We start from the raw sequence: 20,052 nt of genomic DNA, 5'->3' as shown, positions 1-20,052 counted from the left end.
AATTTGGCTGGACAACAAAAAATCTTTAAAGTAATTTTTCTCAGTTCCACACTCTAGTGAGTTAAGGTCTTTTGCCTTTGTAGGGCAGTATATTTGACCATAAAAAGAGGACAAACGCGAATTACAAATATGCAATAAAATTTTAGGCAAGGATACAAAAGCCTTTTGGAAAAATGTAAAAATGATTAACAATAGCAAACCCTCTCTCCCCTGTACAGTAGACGGAGTTTCTGTGACAAATATGATTGTAGAACTGTGGCGACAGCATTATAGTAAATTATTCGCCTGTGTCCAGAGTGAACCTTACCAGGTTGATGATGTTACTGTAGTAGATACAATTATAACTCGTGAGGTTTTTCAAGCAATCAAAAACCTGTCTGTAAACAAAACTACAGGTATGGATCTCATCTCTGCTGAACATCTCAAATTTGCAAGTTCAAGGTTAGCACCTCTTCTTGCCTTATGCTTCACTGCCTTTTTTGTACATGGTTTTATGCCAGACTCCATAATGACGGTTCTCCTAGTCCCTGTAGTAAAAGACAGTAGGAAAAGTGGGCAATTCAGATAATTACAGACCCATTGCGCTTGTTAGTATACTCTCTGAAGTTATTGAGCAAATCTTTCTGGCAAGGATTGATAAACTAGTTTCCTCAACAGACAATCAATTTGGGTTTAAGCCTAAACATGGCACAGCTAGGTGCATTTATGCCTTAAAGGAATTACTAAATGACTATAAGAGCAAGAATTCATCTGTTTTTATGTTTATTTCATAAACTGTGTCAAGTGGATGTGCCTAAGTATACACTAAAAAGTTTGCTGTAAATTTTACAGTAACTTACTGGCAGCTGGATGCCAGTAAGTTACTGTAAAAATGTTTACAGTATTATTACTGTAAGTGCATTTACAGTACTATAAGACCTTTACTGTAATTTCATTTACAGTATTTTTATTGTAATTTCATTTACAGTGTTTTACTGTATCTTCAATTACAGTATTTTTACTGTATTTTCAATTACAGTATCAGTACTATAGAGTTTATTTTCATTTATTTTAAACTTTTTTTACCTGTAAAAACAATCCAATTGTCGTATAGCACTGTATTTTAAGATTTTTACCACCCCAACCCCATAAAAATCACAATAACTCATAAGCATTAGTTCTGATAATATTCTTTTTATTTGTTGAACATTTTCTTTTTAAAAGTACAAATTACAAATGTTGACCTCTAGGATACAGCAGAAAAAAGGGCATCACCACAGTCCCCTGGAGACTTTGTATCATGGCAAACATACACATACTGAAAAGCAAAAATAAGTAAGTACACTACCAGTCAAAAGTTTTTGAACACTAAGATTTTTTTAAAGAATTCTCTTCTGCACACCAAGCCTGCATTAATTTGATCCAAATTACAGCAAAAGCAATACAATTGTGATAAATTATATAAATGAACTGCTATTTGAATATATTTTACAATTTAATTTATTCCTTTGATCAAAGCTAAATTTTCAGCATCATTACTCGTCTTCAGTATCACATGATCCTTCAGAAATCATTCTAGTATGCTGATAAACATATTTTATTTAATTTTTAAATTTTTCAGGATTCTTTGATGAATAGAAAGATATTATTTAGCAAGGATGACTTAAATTGATTAAAAGTGATGATAAAGACATTCATAATGTTACAAACTATTTCTATTTCAGATAAATGCTGTTTATCTGAACCTTCTATTCATCAAAGAAACCTGAAAAAAATCTACTTCACTGTTTTTAGCATTATATTAATCTCAGCAACATCATAATAATAGTTTTTGAGCAGAAAATCAGATAATTAGAATGATTACTGAAGGATCATGTGACTGCAGTAATGATCCTAAAAATTCAGCTTTGAATTAATGACATTTTAAAATATATTCAAAAAGAAAACGGCTCAAAAGTGTACTGTTTTTGCTGTACTTTGGATCAAATAAATGCAGGCTTAGTGAGCAGAAGAGACCTACTTTAAAAACATTTAAAATCTTACTGTTCAAAAGCTTTGTCTGGTAGTGTAAATAAAATAAAATCATACAGTAAAAATGAGTTTGTGTTGTGTTAAATTTTAGTAATTTTGAGTCAAAGTTGACAAACTCTCTGATGAGAAACAGCAGAATGGAATTCAGGCTGATGCTTGTTGTTTGCACCCTCTTTCCAGAAGTCCATCTGATCTGTGACTGTCAATGCATTTGCTGCCACAAAGATTGACTGTCTGAACGAACCTGCAAACACAAGAAAAAAAAAAGATTTTTTTTTAAAGCAGTGTTTATAGAATTTGCCTCAACTGTCGAACTTGATGCTGTATGCATTTTTTTTTAATTATTATATACTACATATGAACGCTGTAGTAAGAAAAAAAAACTGAAGAAACTTTTTATTGAAATTTTTTATAAAGAATTTTATGAATGGGCCAGTGAATCACTGATTCAAGGTGTTTAAAAAAGGTAAATTCATTCAGTAATTAAACACTGCTGTGTGCAGAGACGCAAGACATGGCTTTGTTTAAAACCGTTTTTACTAAATGGAGCACAAAGACAATATTTTCTTCATGATTTAAATGACTTAATATTACATTCTTGTTTATCTAATTTTGTTGCCCTGACACTTAGTAAAGTCTGCCACAGACCATGCCAAATGCTAACCAATCTGTTCATATAAACATTCTAAATGTGTGTTTCCTAGAAAGTCTGTGCATATAATAAGCCTACTACGATTAAAAAAATCTCTATTTGTTGCTTTACAGTAACAATAATCTAAATTTGACAGATGGTAAGATTGCTATTATGAATTTAAAGGTTACAGTAAGGTAAAGACACCTGAAGCAGCTGCATTTTGCTGTTTAAATGCTGGTTTAATAGAAATAATTTTAATGCGCATGCAAACTCAATCTTGATGTGACAAGACATGGTAATAAAAAACATTCCCAGGGGGGTGTTCCATAAAACAAGTTTACCAAATAAGCCAGGCTTATTTCAGTTAGTCTGACTTATTGTCACTTGATTTGGCACAAAATAAGTCAGACTAACTGAAATAAGCCTGACTTATTTGGTAAACTTGTTTTATGGAACACCCCCCAGGAAATGAATACCTTACGAAATACAATAAATAACAATATAAATACAATATAACTTGCTTAGGATAAAAGCATCTGAAAAATGCATGAATGTAAATGCAATGTAAAACAAAATGTGTTTTGGGTTACCTGATTCTGCATGTCTGTAAAATGGACAGCTGGCTGTATGATGATTCTGCATCTGATGGTCAGCATCCAGTTAGTGCTTGGAGAAATCTCCTGTAACAGACAGTGTCACAACACCCTTTTAGTGTTACTATAGTTTATGATCAGAAAAGACAACTACTGTACAGTAATAAAATTTACATTTTTAATAAAATAAGCATTTATCATATTTATTAGCAAAACTTGCTATATTAATATATTGCTAGCTCGTTACTCTCTTTAAAAAGTTAACCTGTTCTGCAAGTCAGTGGAGAACGGCAGCCTGTGGCTAATTTGGCTAATTTAGTAACGTTAACATTAACTTAGTTAAATTGATGAAAGGGGAAGCTCACCTGTTGTTTGCACCGCGACGACGGCAATCACCAGAAAAGACTCTAATACACCTCCGATGCAGACGACATGACCACGAGACCACAAACTTGAAAATGAAACACAAAAGATGCAGTTAACCGCGGTGTTCAGTTTTACCTCAGTGTTTCATGTTAGCGCGCTGTTTATGTCACGTCTGTCACTGAAGGGACCGTCTATAAAGTTACATACGACATTCATACACACATTTCTTACTTAAACATCATTTGAAGAGAATTATCTTGCTAGCTATAAAGAGGCAGCGTTTAAAAGATATTATGCTGCTCTGTGACTAACGTTAAGTTTGTCAACTTCGGCTTATGGACATTATTAGCTTACCAGTTCATGTTATCGTCGATACTATGGCAGTCATTCACAGAAGAAGATCCAAAATACACCTCCGCGCTCCGACGTTACAGACGACATCCAGACCAGAAACTTGAAAATAACAAACAAAAGAAGGGCTTGAAAATACAGTTTAAAATCTCCACAGAAACAGTGGTGTTGCTTAACGCACTTTACCTCAGTATTTCACCTCAGTTTGCTGTTAAGCTTGAGTAAGGGCTCGTCAGACGAACTAACTTGCATTAAAGGGCAGCCGAATATACAAACGTGTTTCTCAGTTTCAATAAAGTTTATTTCGACTAATATAGGTCACCTTAATTTACTCACCAGTCCATGTTTTCACCGTTATGGCGGCGCCCCGGCCGTCAGTCAGAAAAAAAAAGGCTACCGACATGAAAAACACGATGAATATTGTTAGTTTGCTGTTAACAAGTGAAAACAAATTAAAATTGTTCAGTTTTTCATAAAACAGAAATAATATACTAACCTTTTTGTCGAGTTATTGATGCAACATTTCTCTTTTGTCCTTTTTACCGCCACTTCCTCTCAACAGGAGAAAAAAAAATCTCCCTTGCCATTGGTCAATTTTTCGCGGGCAAGTTCACTACTGTAAACGGATTTACAGTAGTGGAGAATTACAGTAGTGATCATATATTTTCCCATAATCCTTTGCAGTTTACAGTAAAATACTGTACATACATTTTACAGTATCTTACTGTAGATATTACAGTAAAATACTGTTCAAATTACAAAAATCGGTTACAGTGTAGTGTATTGAGTATTTTACATGCTCCTTTTAGTTGTTCAATCAACATTGCTCTCAAAAGCAATACGTTACCAGTTTGACTTCACAACGCACTGTTTATAAAAATGAGTGTATCTCACAACTGAACTGATGTACACAGTCCAAATCAATTTTGTGTAGTTTTAAAATGTTTTATGCAATTTTTTTAAATTGACATGTTTGAGGCTTACATTTGTCATATTTCTGTATTTAATAAAATATGCAGAAAAAAAAACACGTTTTTTTTTTTAGTTTTTTGCACTTTCGAGCTATTTACTTAGTTACTATGGATTTCTTACATACACAGCCTTCAAATTGGGGGTGTAAGGATTGTATTGATGTATGGTATATAAAAATACTCAAAAAAATGACAGCACAGCATGTGAAAATACAAAGATATACTCTGGCGGAATTGTTCTATGGCAGGTCTTAAGGGGTTAAGAATATATATTTGCGGTATAAGTGCCAAAAACCATCTCTATATATTTTTACAGCTCCTCTCTTAGGAGCCCTGTCAAGAATAGGTCGATTTTGGTCCATCTAATTAATATTCATGAGCCTCTCTTCTGATTGGCCTGTTGTTAGTGACACACAGCTAGAATGAATCGGCGCGATTTGAGCGTTTCAAGCGTTTGCCGCGAGTTCAAAAATCTGAACTTTGGCGAAAATTCGTGCCCCGTTAACCAATCAGGAGCTTGCTCTAGTAGTGACGGAGGCAGAAATCCGAAACAACAATGGTGGACAAAATCACCGTTGCTGTCTGTGGTTACTCGGTGCTGTACGATACATCAGGAATAAAAAGGATCTTGCTTGGAAGAAAGTGAGTGAAGAGTTCGGACTATCTGGTAAGTTTAAAAAAAAACGCTCTTTACTCAATCTGACCTACATACATATTGAGACTACAAGCAAGCTAAAGCTGGCAAATTGAGCTCATTCACCTATTTTACAACTACTTTCCCGCTGACCAGTGGCAGACGCCCCTCCCATGACGCGAATTTGCATCTGTTGTGAAGTAAATGTCACGTGCGAATGAAGCGAGTAAACTTAAATGTTCAAGCGTCCAACTACGCGTGAATAGTGCGATTTATTGATTTATGACAAAAGGAGGGTGGGACGGTGGTTGGTGCTCTGGGTGGTGACTGAAGGCGGTGACTGAGTAGATCGGACGTCACATTTTTATGGAAGTCACGGCGGCTCGTGAAAATGAACAGCTACTTTATGCAGGCTGTGTGCATTTTACTGTGGATTTACTGTTTTGAAACTTATATGGTAATTACCTAGCCCCTAAATCTTAGTTACCATTTAAAAAAGCCAGGAAATTTCGGTTTTGACAATATGGGACCTATGGCAGTCAGTCCAAAGGTTCTTTCTGATTAACTTGGAGTAAAAACTTTGAGTGTCAGATCTTCCTTCACTGCCTAGCAGAAATTCTTGGCAATGTCAGTGACTTAAAATAGTTGGTGATAATTTGCTTTCATGATCTAATTATTTGGTTTTTCTCATGCCTCGACTTTTGTCAAAAATTAATTAATCTGTTCACCGGTGGCTCAGTTTTAAGGACTATTTAATTATTGTTATTTGTTTACCAAACTGCTATATTGTTACAGTTTTGAACAAATCCTTTTATTGTGTATTGTTGAGTTTATTATATAGATTTTTTTATAATTTTATACTGTTTCAGTCATGAATTGTTATGTTGTTGCAGTTGTGACCTAATTTTACCTTTTGGACAAATTTTTATATTTGAATATTGTTGCTTTATGATCATTTTAAAAATATTTTTATACTATTGCAGTTATAACCAAATTATTGAAGTATTGTTACAGTTGTGATCAAAGGTTTATCGTTATACTACAGTTATGAACAAACTTGCTATATTGTAGTTGTGCTATAATCTTTATGCTGATATATCTTTGTAGTATTGGACAAAGAATAGTAAATAGAAGAGTAAATTGCAGTTCTGAACAACCTATACTGATATTGTCACAGCACAGAGGGAGGCAGAGACGGAGGTGAGTGTATAAGATAAAAGGCAAGTTTATTAACAGGTTTGGTAAGTATATTGAAGCAGGTATTGAGGTGATAGTTCTTATCTGAGATGTCCAGCGTTCAGGTAAGTAAATCCAACTGTGGAACCAGGAAACCATAGAGTCCACGGGAAGAGCAAGCAGGGGTGTGATCGGTAGATCAGACAACGAGGAATGATTCAGTCCGGGTATATATAGGGGAGCTGATTGGATCCAGGTGAGTAATTAGTAATCAGGTGACAGTGAACGTGTGTGTATGTCTTCAGGGGGCGTGGCTGGTGGATCTTGCTGTGGTAGAACTCAGACAGATATATTCTTGCAGATATCTGAATAAATTATCTACAATTAACACTTTTACGGCTGGTTATTTCAATTATTTTTGAATTAAAGCAGTGTTCAAAATGTATAATTTCATTGGTTTTACATAACTTTCCACAATATTTAAGTAAACTTCCTTACTGAAAATTAAAAGCTCCAGAAAATAAAGAAAATCTTGTGTAAAATTACAGAAAATTTTTTTTTCCAGAAATTCCACTTGTCTTTTATTTACAAGTTTCAACTTGCAAAGTGCACAGAAATAACTTTGCTTAAACAATTAACATAAATTACTAAAGTAAATATACAGGAGAACTTCATTCACCTAATTTTTAAGTTTCACAGCAGCCCCACCTTTCCAGAACTGTCCTAAAAAAAAGAAAAGGCATTTGGTGATTATTCGTGTCTCAAATTAACAAACAGTTGAGAATGCAAATACATGTATAACAGTATATCGGATCCATGCAGCTCATAAATCGGCTACAAGTCATTTTTCTTCTACAGTGCTTAATGGTAATTAAACAATAATCAAATATTTTTTGGGTCAACTATCCCTTAGATGTTACACATAGGATTTAATGACCTATGCTAAGCTATGCTAAAAGTGATATCGCCAGAACAGGAAAACGGCTGAATGGATTTCAAAACAGTAAAACTCAACTTATTAACTCGGGGGGACTTGGAGAATGAGCCTATTTCCCAAAAAGTGGAGTGTTCCTTTAATAAACTTTGGCATCTTTCCAGAGATATTGGAATTTCAATATGGCTCCAGGAGTAAATCATTAAAATGTAAACATTTCCAGTGGTCAAAAACCAAATGTTGGTCAGTTTGAAAAAATATACTTATTTTGTTTTAAAAAGGAATGTCTGAAAAACAAATAATGCTAAAACTAGATATGTATCTTGTTTCTTTCTGTCAAAAAAACTGAATACAAGTCTGAGTGCCATAAATATTATTATTTTCTAAAGTTTGAGTGCCTGTAACTCAAGAAGATATCACAAAATTATTGAATCTAAGAGGAAAATTGCCATTTTAAATTGCTCGCTCTACAAATAGATGATTACTCAGTAATTATTCATCCATGACATTTAATATTTTGGTTTTCATATTGGTTTTCAAATATGCGTCTATCTTTCTTCAGAATAAATATTAGCAAAATCTAAAATTTGAGCTGGGGACCTCTGGTTGAGTTGACACGGAAAGACCCTTGAGTCCAAATCCAAGATCGAGTACCCCACCTCTAACGGTCAATATAGAATCCAGTTGAATACACACCAGATTCTCCTGGTACTCACTTCTGTCTGCGAAACTCCTTTCACACTGCTGATATAAAACAGTTCTCTCAAATGAATCCTCATGTGCTCTTCAAGGTTGTGGTTGAAATATGCAGTGTAATTTTTTCATGTGCCTGTAAAGGTTTCCTTTTTGAGTAAAACCGAATCCACACTGTTGGCAGGTGTAAGGCTTTTCTCCAGTGTGAATTCTCATGTGCCTCTTAAGGTTTAACTTTTGATTAAAACTCTTTCCACACAGTTGGCAGGCGAAAGGGCTCTCTCCAGTGTGAACTCTCATGTGGTTATTAAGGTTGACTTTTGCTTTGAATATTTTCCCACACTGTTGGCAAGTGAAAATGTTCCCTCCGGTGTGAGCTCTCATGTGCCTGTAAAGGTTTCCTTCGTGAGTGAAACTGACTCCACACTGTTTGCAGGTGTAAGGCTTCTCTCCAGTGTGAACTCTCATGTGCGCTTTAAGGGCTCCTTTTCTATTGAAACTTTTTCCACACTGCTGGCAGGTAAAAGGGCTCTCCCCAGTGTGAATTATAATGTGCCTTATAAGGCCTCCTTTTTGAGTAAAACTCTTTCCACACTGTTTGCAGGTGTAAGGCTTGTCTCCAGTGTGAACTCTCATGTGCACTTTAAGGGCTCCTTTTCTATTGAAACTTTTTCCACACTGCTGGCAGGTAAAAGGGCTCTCCCCAGTGTGAATTATAATGTGCCTTTTAAGGCCTACTTTTTGAGTAAAACTCTTTCCACACAGTCTGCAGGTGTAAGGCTTGTTTCCAGTGTGAATTTTCATGTGCACTTTAAGTTCTCCTTTTCTATTGAAACCGTCTCCACACTGTTGGCAGGTGAAAGGCTTCTCTCCAATGTGAACTGTGTAACTGAAAGACTCTTCTCCAGTTATAGAATCATGAGTCTCATATTGTTCTTTATCTTCAGTTTCATTCGGTATTATGCTCTCCTCTTTCAGCGGCATGAGGTCTATGGTGAAAAAAGGCAAATGAAAGTTAGCAAAAAGAAACAGACATCAAAACATTGACCAACATGTTTGCTAGATATTACTTGTTTTCTATTTGAATTGGTTAAAAGCCATTTCATTCTCTATATACATATTTTTCATGTCTGTAAAGCAAGTATACCAGACATGTCAAACTCAAGGCCTGTGGGCCACATCCGGCCCGCGATAAAATTATATGTGGCCCGCGAGACAACTTCATATGTTTATTATTAATGGCCCGCTGATTATTATTATTAATTCAAATCCCATAATGCACAACAAAAGTTACCGTGTGGTCATGACCTCTAATCACCAAGCAACAGATCGCAGCATCAGCCCCTCCTCCCTGCTGCGCTGTTGTCATAGCCTCATCGGTGTTCAGTGGATAAATGGTTCAGTGCTTAAAATATCTCCGAAAGAAATGGCCAAACGAAAAGTAGACTTTGAAAACAGGGGTTTTCAAGAACGCTGCCTGGGAGGCAGAGTATTTGTTTGTTGACATTAACCAAATGCGCATTTTGCTGATAAACTGAGCGCGCTGAGTTCACAGGATGCTTTGCGGACTTTGAAGCACAGAAATTTAATTTAGAACTGTTCAGTAATCCATTTGCAGTTGACGCTGAAAAAGCACCAGCAAACATTCAGATGGAGCTGATAGAACTCCAGTGTAACAGCATACTCAAGTCAAAGTATCACAATGTGGGGCCCTCACAGTTCCCCCGCTTCATTCCCGAAACGATGCCTCAACTTCGCTCGCAAGCTGCTCGAATGCTCTGCATGTTTGGTAGTACGAATTTGTGTGAGCCACTTTTTTCTTTGATGAAGATGAACAAAAACGCACACAGAAGCCGTCTCACTGATGAACACCTCCACTCCACTCTAAGAGTTTCCACAGCTCAGAACCTTACCCCAAACATTAATGAACTTGTAGCCAAGAAAAGATGCCAAACATCCCACAAGGACAAAAATGACATAAAAAAGAAAAGATTTGTTATTTATTTTTATTTTTTTGCACCTTTTCCTGAAATCAAAATACAGTTTTATTTGCAAGATTTGCACAATTTTCACAAGCTTGTTTATATCTGAAATGTCCTCTTTTTGAAAATTATTTGAACAAAATATATTTTTTTATTTAATTTATTTTATAAAATGTATTATTTTATTATTTAATTTGTGTTATTGAGAATATTTACAGTATTCTGGTTGGTCAAATTCAGATTTCTGATTAAACAAAAAGTGATTTTAGTCTGTTCAATAAAATGTTAACCTGTTTGGCCCGTGACTTACACTGTGTTTTAAATTTTGTCCCCTTCTCTGATTGAGTTTGACACCCCTGAACAGTTTTGCTTTCAAGTTCACAGAGATCGAGACGGCAGGAAGCACCGTTTATTTTAAATATATTACAAAAGCGCAACGTTTCGTTGTTATTGTAAGTGCACACAAATAAAAATAGAGTCTTTAAAGACTTGAAAGATGCATTACTTTTACCTGTATGACCAAAAATGAAGGAGTATTTTAAGGGCAAGCTCCATCTATCATGCAGTAAATGGGCTATTATTCAGCTTCCACACTTCGCACTTCAATTGCGCGCATTTTTCTATATTAACATTAGATTGAACGGCCATGTCAACTTGCTACTACTTAAATATTTTAGGCGATAAGCCGTATTTGAGGTCGATGAATGATAGGTGAGCGTTTGGATGTCCTGCCCAATGTACTGTATTACCACACAGACCAGCCGTTGTCGATCTGTCCATCACGGATTGCATTAGCAATTAAACAATAAGCACTAAAGCAAAACATGGGCAGGTCAAAGTCTCTGAATAACTTTTGGTCCCATATTTTATTATTTTTTCTGGTAGTCCACCATATGAAGAAGTTTTGGGTATAATTATTTTGCCATTCTCACTCACACATTGTGTCCTGCACCCACTAGGAAAGAAACATCAAAAATGATATCAGGTGTCTGATTAATTTTTGGTTTGACTGTACATATATGCACAGTTTTGCAGTTTAATTGGATTTTGGTACTTTTATAACCTAACTGTTGACAGAACTACAACGTTACATGCTCACAGTTTCTTCATTTATGATGAAGTGTGAACTCATGTTAAATACATGAGTGTAAATGACCATGACGTGAACGAGCATGGTACTTAAAGGAGTAGTTCACTTTCAGAACAAAAATTTACAGATAATGTACTCACCCCCTTTTCATTCAAGATGTTCATGTCTTTCTTTCTTCAGTCGTAAAGAAATTATGTTTTTTGAGGAAAACATTTCAGGATTTCTCTCCATATAGTGGACTTCTGTGGTGCCCCTGAGTTTGAACTTCCAAAATGCAGCTTTAAAGGGCTTGAAGAAAGAAGGGTCTAGAAAAACGATCGTTTATTTTCTAAAAACATTTACAATTTATATTCTTTATAATCTTTACACAGAGTACACACAGAGCTAAACAAGATGAGCATTTGAGGTTAAAAAGTATATAAATTGTACTTTTTTCATAGAAAATAACCGATCGTTTTGCTAGACCCTGATGATGAGACTAGAGATGCTCCGATCAGCATTTTTGGGGCCGATCACCGATCACCAAGATCATGATCTGCCGATCACCGATCACAGAATGGCAAGGGAATGGGAATCTTTTACCTATAATCTAGCAGAGTTTGCACCATTTGTAGAAATGAAACTAACTATAAATTAACTATATTGAAAAAAAAACCCGGTAGAAATAGGCTACAGTCAAGATCTTGAAGAACCACCAAGTTAGGGTTGTAGACATAGACGATAGTTAGAGATATCTCCACACTGTCAGAAAAAAAAGGGTACGGTTGGGGTCCATTTGTGAACACTTAGGGTACAAATGGTGAAGTTGTACCCTCAATGGGTCATAGTTGCACCTTAGAGTACTCATATGTACCATTTAGGGGTAAAAAAGGTACCGATATGTTTCCAACTGCCAGAGGGTCCACGTTTGTACCATTTAATCCCCAAAGAAAGGTACAATCACTTGTGTGACCAAAGGAGTAAGCCAGTTGTCTATGAAATAGTGACCCAAAATTAAACAGAGCAAGATAATAATTTTCATGAGTTGTTGGTTATTTGGAAGAGATGCACAAAATAACCAAATATGCTCAAGAGCCTGCATCTTTCTGACCAGTTCTGAACAGTACACACGCAAATTACATTTTAGTGATTATGCAGACATCAAGATAATAACTTTTAAATGTAAAGCATATGTATTAAAGTAGGTCTGCATTTTTAATTGTAATTTTAAACTGGTTTAAAAATGGTTTGTGATAAAAAAAAAAAACGCGTATAAAGTTACAATTAATGAAATGTGTACTGTTGGAAAAAAATGATTTGCTTTATAATAACATTGAGTATATATATATTTTTTTAAGTAAAATGTTGCAATATACATCCTGTTATGACATTGTGATAGAGCTTAAAACATTCATCCTGTGAAAAATGTGAGAATGTAATGTTTTGAATGTTTAATAAATGTGATAAAAAGCATCCTGGCCTTTTTAATGTGTTGTATGTAGTCCAGATTTGCCACTATAAGGTACAAAAGGCTTGTCACTGGGGCAGTACCCTTAAAAAAGACGAATTTGTACCTTTTTTAAAGGGACATTATGGTACCCTAGCACTAAATTCAGCAAAGGTACATATTTGCCTTTGTAAGGTACATACTGCAAGGGTACAGATTTGTACCCATGTGAAAGGGTACAACGGGTGTACCCTTGAGGGTACTGCCCCAGTGACAAGCCATTGTACCCCTGAAGGTACAAATGTTGCACATTTTTTCTGACAGTGCAGTTGCTGATGCCTTTGACGATAGCAAGAAAGGCACCTAACTTTAGCGATGCAGTGCAGAGAGTCAGTTCTAGGATGCTTCCGAAACTTGCCGCGGTATAAACACACGCATAGAGTGGCTACGTCGCCTTAACGTGCCACATGGGGAAGAGATTTATTCATCATACAGTGTAGATAGATAAACTGATTATAACGGGAGTGTTTTTTAAAGTGCACTTCGCACTAGACTAGGCTACACTAGTTAGTGATGAAGTTTTTTGATAATGTAAAATGTTCTTTGCTTGTTATTTGTAGCTGCTTTTTAAGATGATGTAAGGATATTATCCAGCATTGCACAGTCATTAGGATAAAGGTAGTAAAATGTGGTTTAGACTGAATTAAATACGATATATCAGAATCTGTCTGTATACTACAGATTGATTCAAAAACGCAGATTCATCCAGTTATGTTTTTGTGAGCAAATCATTTATTCATTCAAACCACTTTTTCATAAATTTAATATAAAAAGTTGGTGTATTAAATATATTCTATTTTAAATATTATGTATTAAATTATTAATAATTCATTCAAATGAATTAAACACTTTTTAATAGACTGAAGCAATTAATATTTTGTCTCACATTATTTTGCTTAGTTTAGAATTGCTAGGAAATCGTGATCTCTATTTAATCTCTAAAAAACTAAAACTGAAACTAAACTATATAAAAACTAAATAGAAATGTGTTCACAAAATAGAAACTAAACTAAAACTAACAAAATTGTTAATGAAACTAATAAAAAATAAACTAAGTTTTATTGCAAATTTAAAAACTATACTAAAATAAAACGAATTTAAAAAAGCAAAACTAAATTAACCTTGTTAGGAAGCCCCGCAAAATAAGGTGCCCTAACAAAAGTTGTAGACTGTGCAGCAAGTAGGCTGTTGTATATGGTGCTAAATTAATGTAATAAAGTTCTGTGTAACCAATTATTAACAGCTTTTTTTTAATTATTAACCCCCCGGATGCTCACCGATAGAGGAGGATCTGGTGAGGTTCAGTCATTATGAGCAGCAGACTCACTCTGACGGAGTTTACTGATCTTTGCCGATCAGCCTTCAGATTGATGTGTTTAACAGATTTAGAATATATTTGCTGTATTTTTAATCAAGTTTTTTGTGTGGATACAAACAGTAGATATTCAGTCAAGTTCAAAGGGAGGTTTAGTGAGTCTTTTGGCATCTCCTTTATTGTCCTCTTTGGTAGGTAGGTTCACTTATTAAGGAAAGTACTCTGATGTCAAAAAATCAGGAACTTTAAATCTGTGTGTGTGTGTATATATTATATTATATTATATTATATTATATTATATATCTATTATTTTAAAAAGTTCGAATTGAGCAGGTTGTCTTAAGGTTATAAAGTATTATTTAAAGTTTGAATTTTGAGGGTTTTTTTAAACATGCAGTGGATGAATAATAAGGCAAAACAAATGTTTTGGTTGATTAAAAAAAGGTCTAAAAATAAATACTTTTTACAGCGGAAGTACAGTATAAGGACATGTCAGTCAAAGGGGGGCCTTGCAAAATTGACCAGAAAAGGAGGGGGCCCTGCAGTAAAAAAGGTTGGGAACCACTGGTTTAGATCCCTTTAAAGCTTTATTTTGGAAGTTCAAACTCGGGGGCACCACAGAAGTTCATTATATAGAGAGAAAACCTGAAATAATTTCCGTACGACTGAAGAAAAAAAAGACATGATCTTGGATGACAAGGGGGTGAGTATATTATCTGTAAATTTTTATTCTGAAAGTGAACTACTCCTTTAAGAACATGTGGGATTTACTTACTGGTGTGCGTAGGAACCAATAAAAGAGGGCCTAGCATCTAAACTATTTGCCATAAAATGTTGCAACACCCAAGTGTGAGTAACAGGTTTTATTATGTGGTCACCAATTGAGTATTTATGCATCTATCTGTGAAGGATATAGTCAATCATCTCAGTGGTTGGGTGTATCAGTATGGGTGTTTACTTCCGAGTCTACATTCGTTACATTCTGCTAAGCTCAATGCGTTTCTGCTTTTGTTGTTGAAGGGGTCATCAGATGCAAAATTCACTTTTACATGATTTTACATGGTGTCTTAGCAGTGTGTGGACACAACTACCCTACAATTAATTTAATTGTATCAACTTCTAAATTATTTAATTGAAATAAAATTATGACAAGTAAAAAGTATGAGTTTTTCTTCAGAAATTAATTCAAGGAAAAGTGCAAAAGGTTTCAGTTGTAAAATACAAATTCCCCAAAGTAAAAAGTACAATAATTAAGTTACATTTCTCAAGTATTTTACACCCCTGGACATGCTTCAAAATGATCATCCATTCCTGTAGAGCTTGGCATTTTATTAAGGACTGAATGAAAATGAAAACCAACCTGTTTGTTCCTCAGTATCTTCAATTTTGGCTATGAATATGTCTCCAATCGTCACGTCTTCACCCTCCTCTTTAATAAACGCCATCTTTATAATAGTGTGTGGATCTCAGCAGGAGTTTTTCTTTGTTTTTGGACAACCTGTCATGTTTTAGATGAGAATAAGTAACCAAAAAATAATAATACATCTAAACTAAATCTAGAGTTCAGTAGTCAGCACACTTGTAATGGATTTGGTCAGAGTTATAATTGATGGCTTTAAATGAAAAACCTATGGTTTCACAGGCAAGGCTTAGATTCAAATGTAAGTCTGATCTGTTTTAACTTACAGAAACTTGCACTGACTGATCTTAAAATGTCTCCATAGGTGCGTTCGACTTCATGCAGCGCTGCGCAGACCGATCGGCGGCTGACTTGAAGTAGGGCATGCCGGTTAGAAATTTTGTCCGACTTGAACCGGCGCCGACGCCACGTGACGTTCACGTGTGGCATCAAAGTAACGCGAGAGCGTTTCGAGAACAGCCGGCTTGCTCAGCCAGCGCAACATTTCAGAAGGGACTGCGCCAGGCTGTGATGACGTCACAGCTTCTCATGATTGGCCACATTCACCACATGACGATGATCACGTGTGTTTCGTGCATAACAAATCAATTTGCATGCCATTTCGTAAATAGTTTACGATCTTTTGACTGCAGTACATTTTATTCCCTTAAATTCTTTATATTGGATTTATGCATAAGTTTATTATTGTACTTTTTTCATACAGACCACTTATAGTATTCAGCTGCATATTTAAGTAATATTTTTTATGGAATAACTAAAATGTCACAGACATTTAATGTAATGTGGTCAACACTGATTGATGCTGAAATCTGTAGTTGCTGCTTCACTTGCATGTGCTGCATTTCTTCCAACAAAAAAGGTATTTCTATAGCTTCCAATTCATCTGCAATAAAGTAGGCAAACGCCACGTGATCTGCCATGTTTGAGAGAGCAACGAGATCTCCAACTTGTCCGACTTGACGGCTCCGTTTTCAGCTCCTCCCCGACTGCTTTCGGCTAATCTCGCCGATCGGTCTGCGCAGCGCAGCATGAGCTCGAACACACCTAGTGTCTTTGTTTTGTCTTAAGATGCACACCACCAATGTTTTTTTCTAAGACACGTTTATAAAACTACTCAAATAATTGAAGTGCCAGCTTAAACTAAGCCTTGTCTATAAAACCAGACCAAAATTAGACAAAACACTAAAAACTGACACGATAAATGAATACATAATAATTAATAATGTGTAAGATAAACTGACACACGATTCTGTTAACGTTACTCACCTGTGAATGCGCTTTACTCGATCAAAATAACCTGCATAAACGTTAGATGAAGCATTAATGTTGCAGTCAATATTAACAAATTAACTTTACGTTGTTTGTAAAAACTATAAAACAGACTCGACAGGTTGCACTGATTTAAAACAGTGTAAATGTAAAAAAACAAACAAACCTTTAACTCAGCAGAATCACAACAGATGCAGGAGAAAGACGCTGCAGCATGACTTCACAGCATCACTCCAAAATAAAAGTCCTGTTCACACTTCAACATTTCAAATGCATGAAACAAACGCATGACCACAAAAAAAAAAAAAAAAAAAAAAAAAAAAAAATACTTGTCAAAAAATACTTGTGCTCATTTTGATGAAAACACACCAAAAGACAATTAAGTTATCTAAAAGTAATTTTATAGTTGATATAGTTGAATTATAACTGAAACAGTTTAAGGCTACGTTTACATTAATCCGGATACATTTGAAAACAGAGTTTTCATTTTAAAACGCTCTCCGTCCACACTAGTGTTTCCAAGCGTTTTCCAAAAGTTTCTCATCCACACTGAAACGTAGGAAGACATCAAATTCGCCTTACTGCGCATGCGTAAAGCCTCCAAAAGTATACAGACGTTATAAGTTTTCACGCAATTCTTCTGGCGGGATAATTTACGGAAATATCTCATCATCCACTTACCCATCTATGTCGCGCTCATTCATATTTTATCTGAAAAGCAGTTGTCGACATGTTTTGCAGGACAGCAACCGTGAGTAAATTTTCCGTCATCATTTTAGGACTGTAATTTGAAGAGTGTACAAGGTAAATCTCTTTAGCAGCAGTGTGTGAATAGCACAGGCACAATTACTGGTGTAAACAAAAATATCTTTTGGTACAATATGCGTCACATGACTATAAATATGCGTCATCGTTTTCAAAAGCCTCCGTTTTCACAGTCCACACTACAACGTGAAAACGGCGTTTTCTAATTTATCCACTTTGGCCGGAGTTTTTAGAAATAATCGTTTTATGTGATAAAAACGGGGTTTTCGTGTAAATGAGAGGCCAAACCGCAGGGAAATATCTGCGTTTTCCCTTCGTGTAAACGGGGCCTAAGGGTATATTGCAAACAAAAATATTTTCTAACAAATTAACTCAACTTCACACTGTCCCACATATATGACTTTATTTTCTCACATGAAAAGTAATACAAATGTTAAGAAATATAATACATTTTGTGACTTTTTGTGACTTTAACACTTTTTTTAACAACTTTAACACTGCAAAAAATGCTTTTCTAGCTTAGATTTTTTGTCTTGTTTCCAGCCAAAATATCTAAAAATTCTAAATTCATGAAGGATTTTCTAGATGAGTAAAAATGATTGTCTTGTTTTAAGAAAAAAAAGTCAAAATTTTTCCCAATTCAAAATCAAATTGGTGAATCATGAACATGACACACAACGGTGATCAATACAAGCAAAATCTCCAACTTCATATTCATCTAAAAAAATATATGTTTTCTCCAAACTGCTCCTAACAAAGGTTTAATTTTTCATTAAAACATTTTTGGCATTTTTTTATGATTTAATTAATTATTAGATTTTCATTAAACTCATAAACCCCCTAACTACGGTGGCCGACAGAGGCCAACGCGCTGCAATTTAAGGAAACACATGCAAACAGAAAAAACGACAACAAATTAAGAAAACATCTTCATCAGTTTGACAACACAGGCGCTGCAAATTCTCACAACACAACCAAACTCAGAAGCGCGCTGCAAACACACGCACGCGCTCCAAACACACGAACGCGCTCCAAACACACGAACGCGCTGCAAACACACAAACGCGCTGCAAATTCCACGGAGCATTACGGAAATGTTTCAGGGGGACCTCAAAAAGTGACGGACCCGTCTGGGACCGGATTATTTGTTCAGTGGCTGTTGGTCAGAGCAGAGTGTTGTCGGTGAACTAAAAGGTGAGTTTGTTTGTTTATTTTAACATCCTGATCATAAGATTACTTGGTCTATTAGACATTATTAGACTAATCTGACGAACTGTGAAATATTATTTTAATGCTATGTTAGATAGAGTTACTCTCAGAAAAACTGTAGGCAACAAGCAAGTAAAACTACCCTGTTTTTTTGCTGACATCTGCATTTTTCCTCTGCTGTGAAAATATATATTTCAGGCATTTGCTTAGTTACAAGTTATATATTTTAGCACTAAACAGTCACATTGTTCCTCTCCCAGGTTATGTATTGTCCATATTTTGGACTTGAATTGGCTGGACATATTGGACGCTTTTGTGGCACCTGTGGTACCAGCATTCAATTTTTGGCACCTTTTCTACAGAATGGTAAGCTCTGCTCAAAACATTAACAAAAAGACACCATGATAATCTCACACAGGTGATTGTGATTATGTAGGTTGATTAACCCTGCTATAAGATTATGTTAAGAGTCTTTCTGACCCTAACACTTTTAAATTCATAGGTAGTTGGACATACCCAAAATAAAAACATTTCTTTGATGTACATTGTCTTGTTCTCACTGCACTGAGAAGGAAAGGAGCTTTCCCACATTTCTTCTCAGTGCTGCCACAGACTTTGTCACACACAATTACATGTACACTTATTTATTAACAAGTTGAACCAGTTTATAGAATGACATTTAGAACTAAACACAATTGCACATGTTTTTTTCAATATCAACATAGACCTCTCAATACGACCTGTTAAAAATAGTAAGCTTAAATGGCCGTCCAATTGCAGGTGTTCTTTGTGCCTTTTAGTATCTGGATTTGTGCACAAATTTAGGTTAAATACATTTTCCAAACTGTATCAAACACTTCACATTTTGATTTCTTTGCTACTGCTGATACATTTTTATGTTTGTGTAAGATTATATTTGTGAATTTCCTGTATTCTTAATGACACTGTTCTCTTTTCCCTTCAGATCCAGGATCAGTGTCAGATGAACTCATGGAGGCAGGCCTAATAAGTAAATATTTCTCAGAGGGCCACGCATATGACGTAATCCTTGATTTTCTCAAAACAAGGCACAACATCTTCCTGAGCCTGAGAACTTTAAAGAGAAAACTTAAAAATGCTGGCCTAACAAGGAGAACAGACTATAGTCCCATTGA

At 35.3% G+C, this 20,052-nt stretch overlaps 1 protein-coding gene across 1 annotated transcript in view; it reads right to left on the bottom strand.

The window, feature by feature from the left end:
- LOC141309784 (uncharacterized) overlaps positions 1-15,730 on the bottom strand; it is a 28,963-nt gene extending 13,233 nt beyond the window's left edge. Inside the window, exons 1-2 of the mRNA XM_073832561.1 lie at positions 15,596-15,730; positions 8,458-9,351 (exon numbers count right to left, since the gene is read on the bottom strand). Of these exons, the coding sequence (XP_073688662.1) occupies positions 8,458-9,351; positions 15,596-15,680 (979 nt within the window). The 5' untranslated portion in view covers positions 15,681-15,730. The remainder of the gene's footprint in view (positions 1-8,457; positions 9,352-15,595) is intronic.
- Positions 15,731-20,052: the final 4,322 nt, after the last annotated feature.

Source organism: Garra rufa, unplaced genomic scaffold (genome assembly GCF_049309525.1).
Source record: "Garra rufa unplaced genomic scaffold, GarRuf1.0 hap1_unplaced_003, whole genome shotgun sequence".
NCBI classification, from domain to species: domain Eukaryota; kingdom Metazoa; phylum Chordata; class Actinopteri; order Cypriniformes; family Cyprinidae; genus Garra; species Garra rufa.
This window is presented reverse-complemented; position numbering and strand designations above follow the sequence as displayed.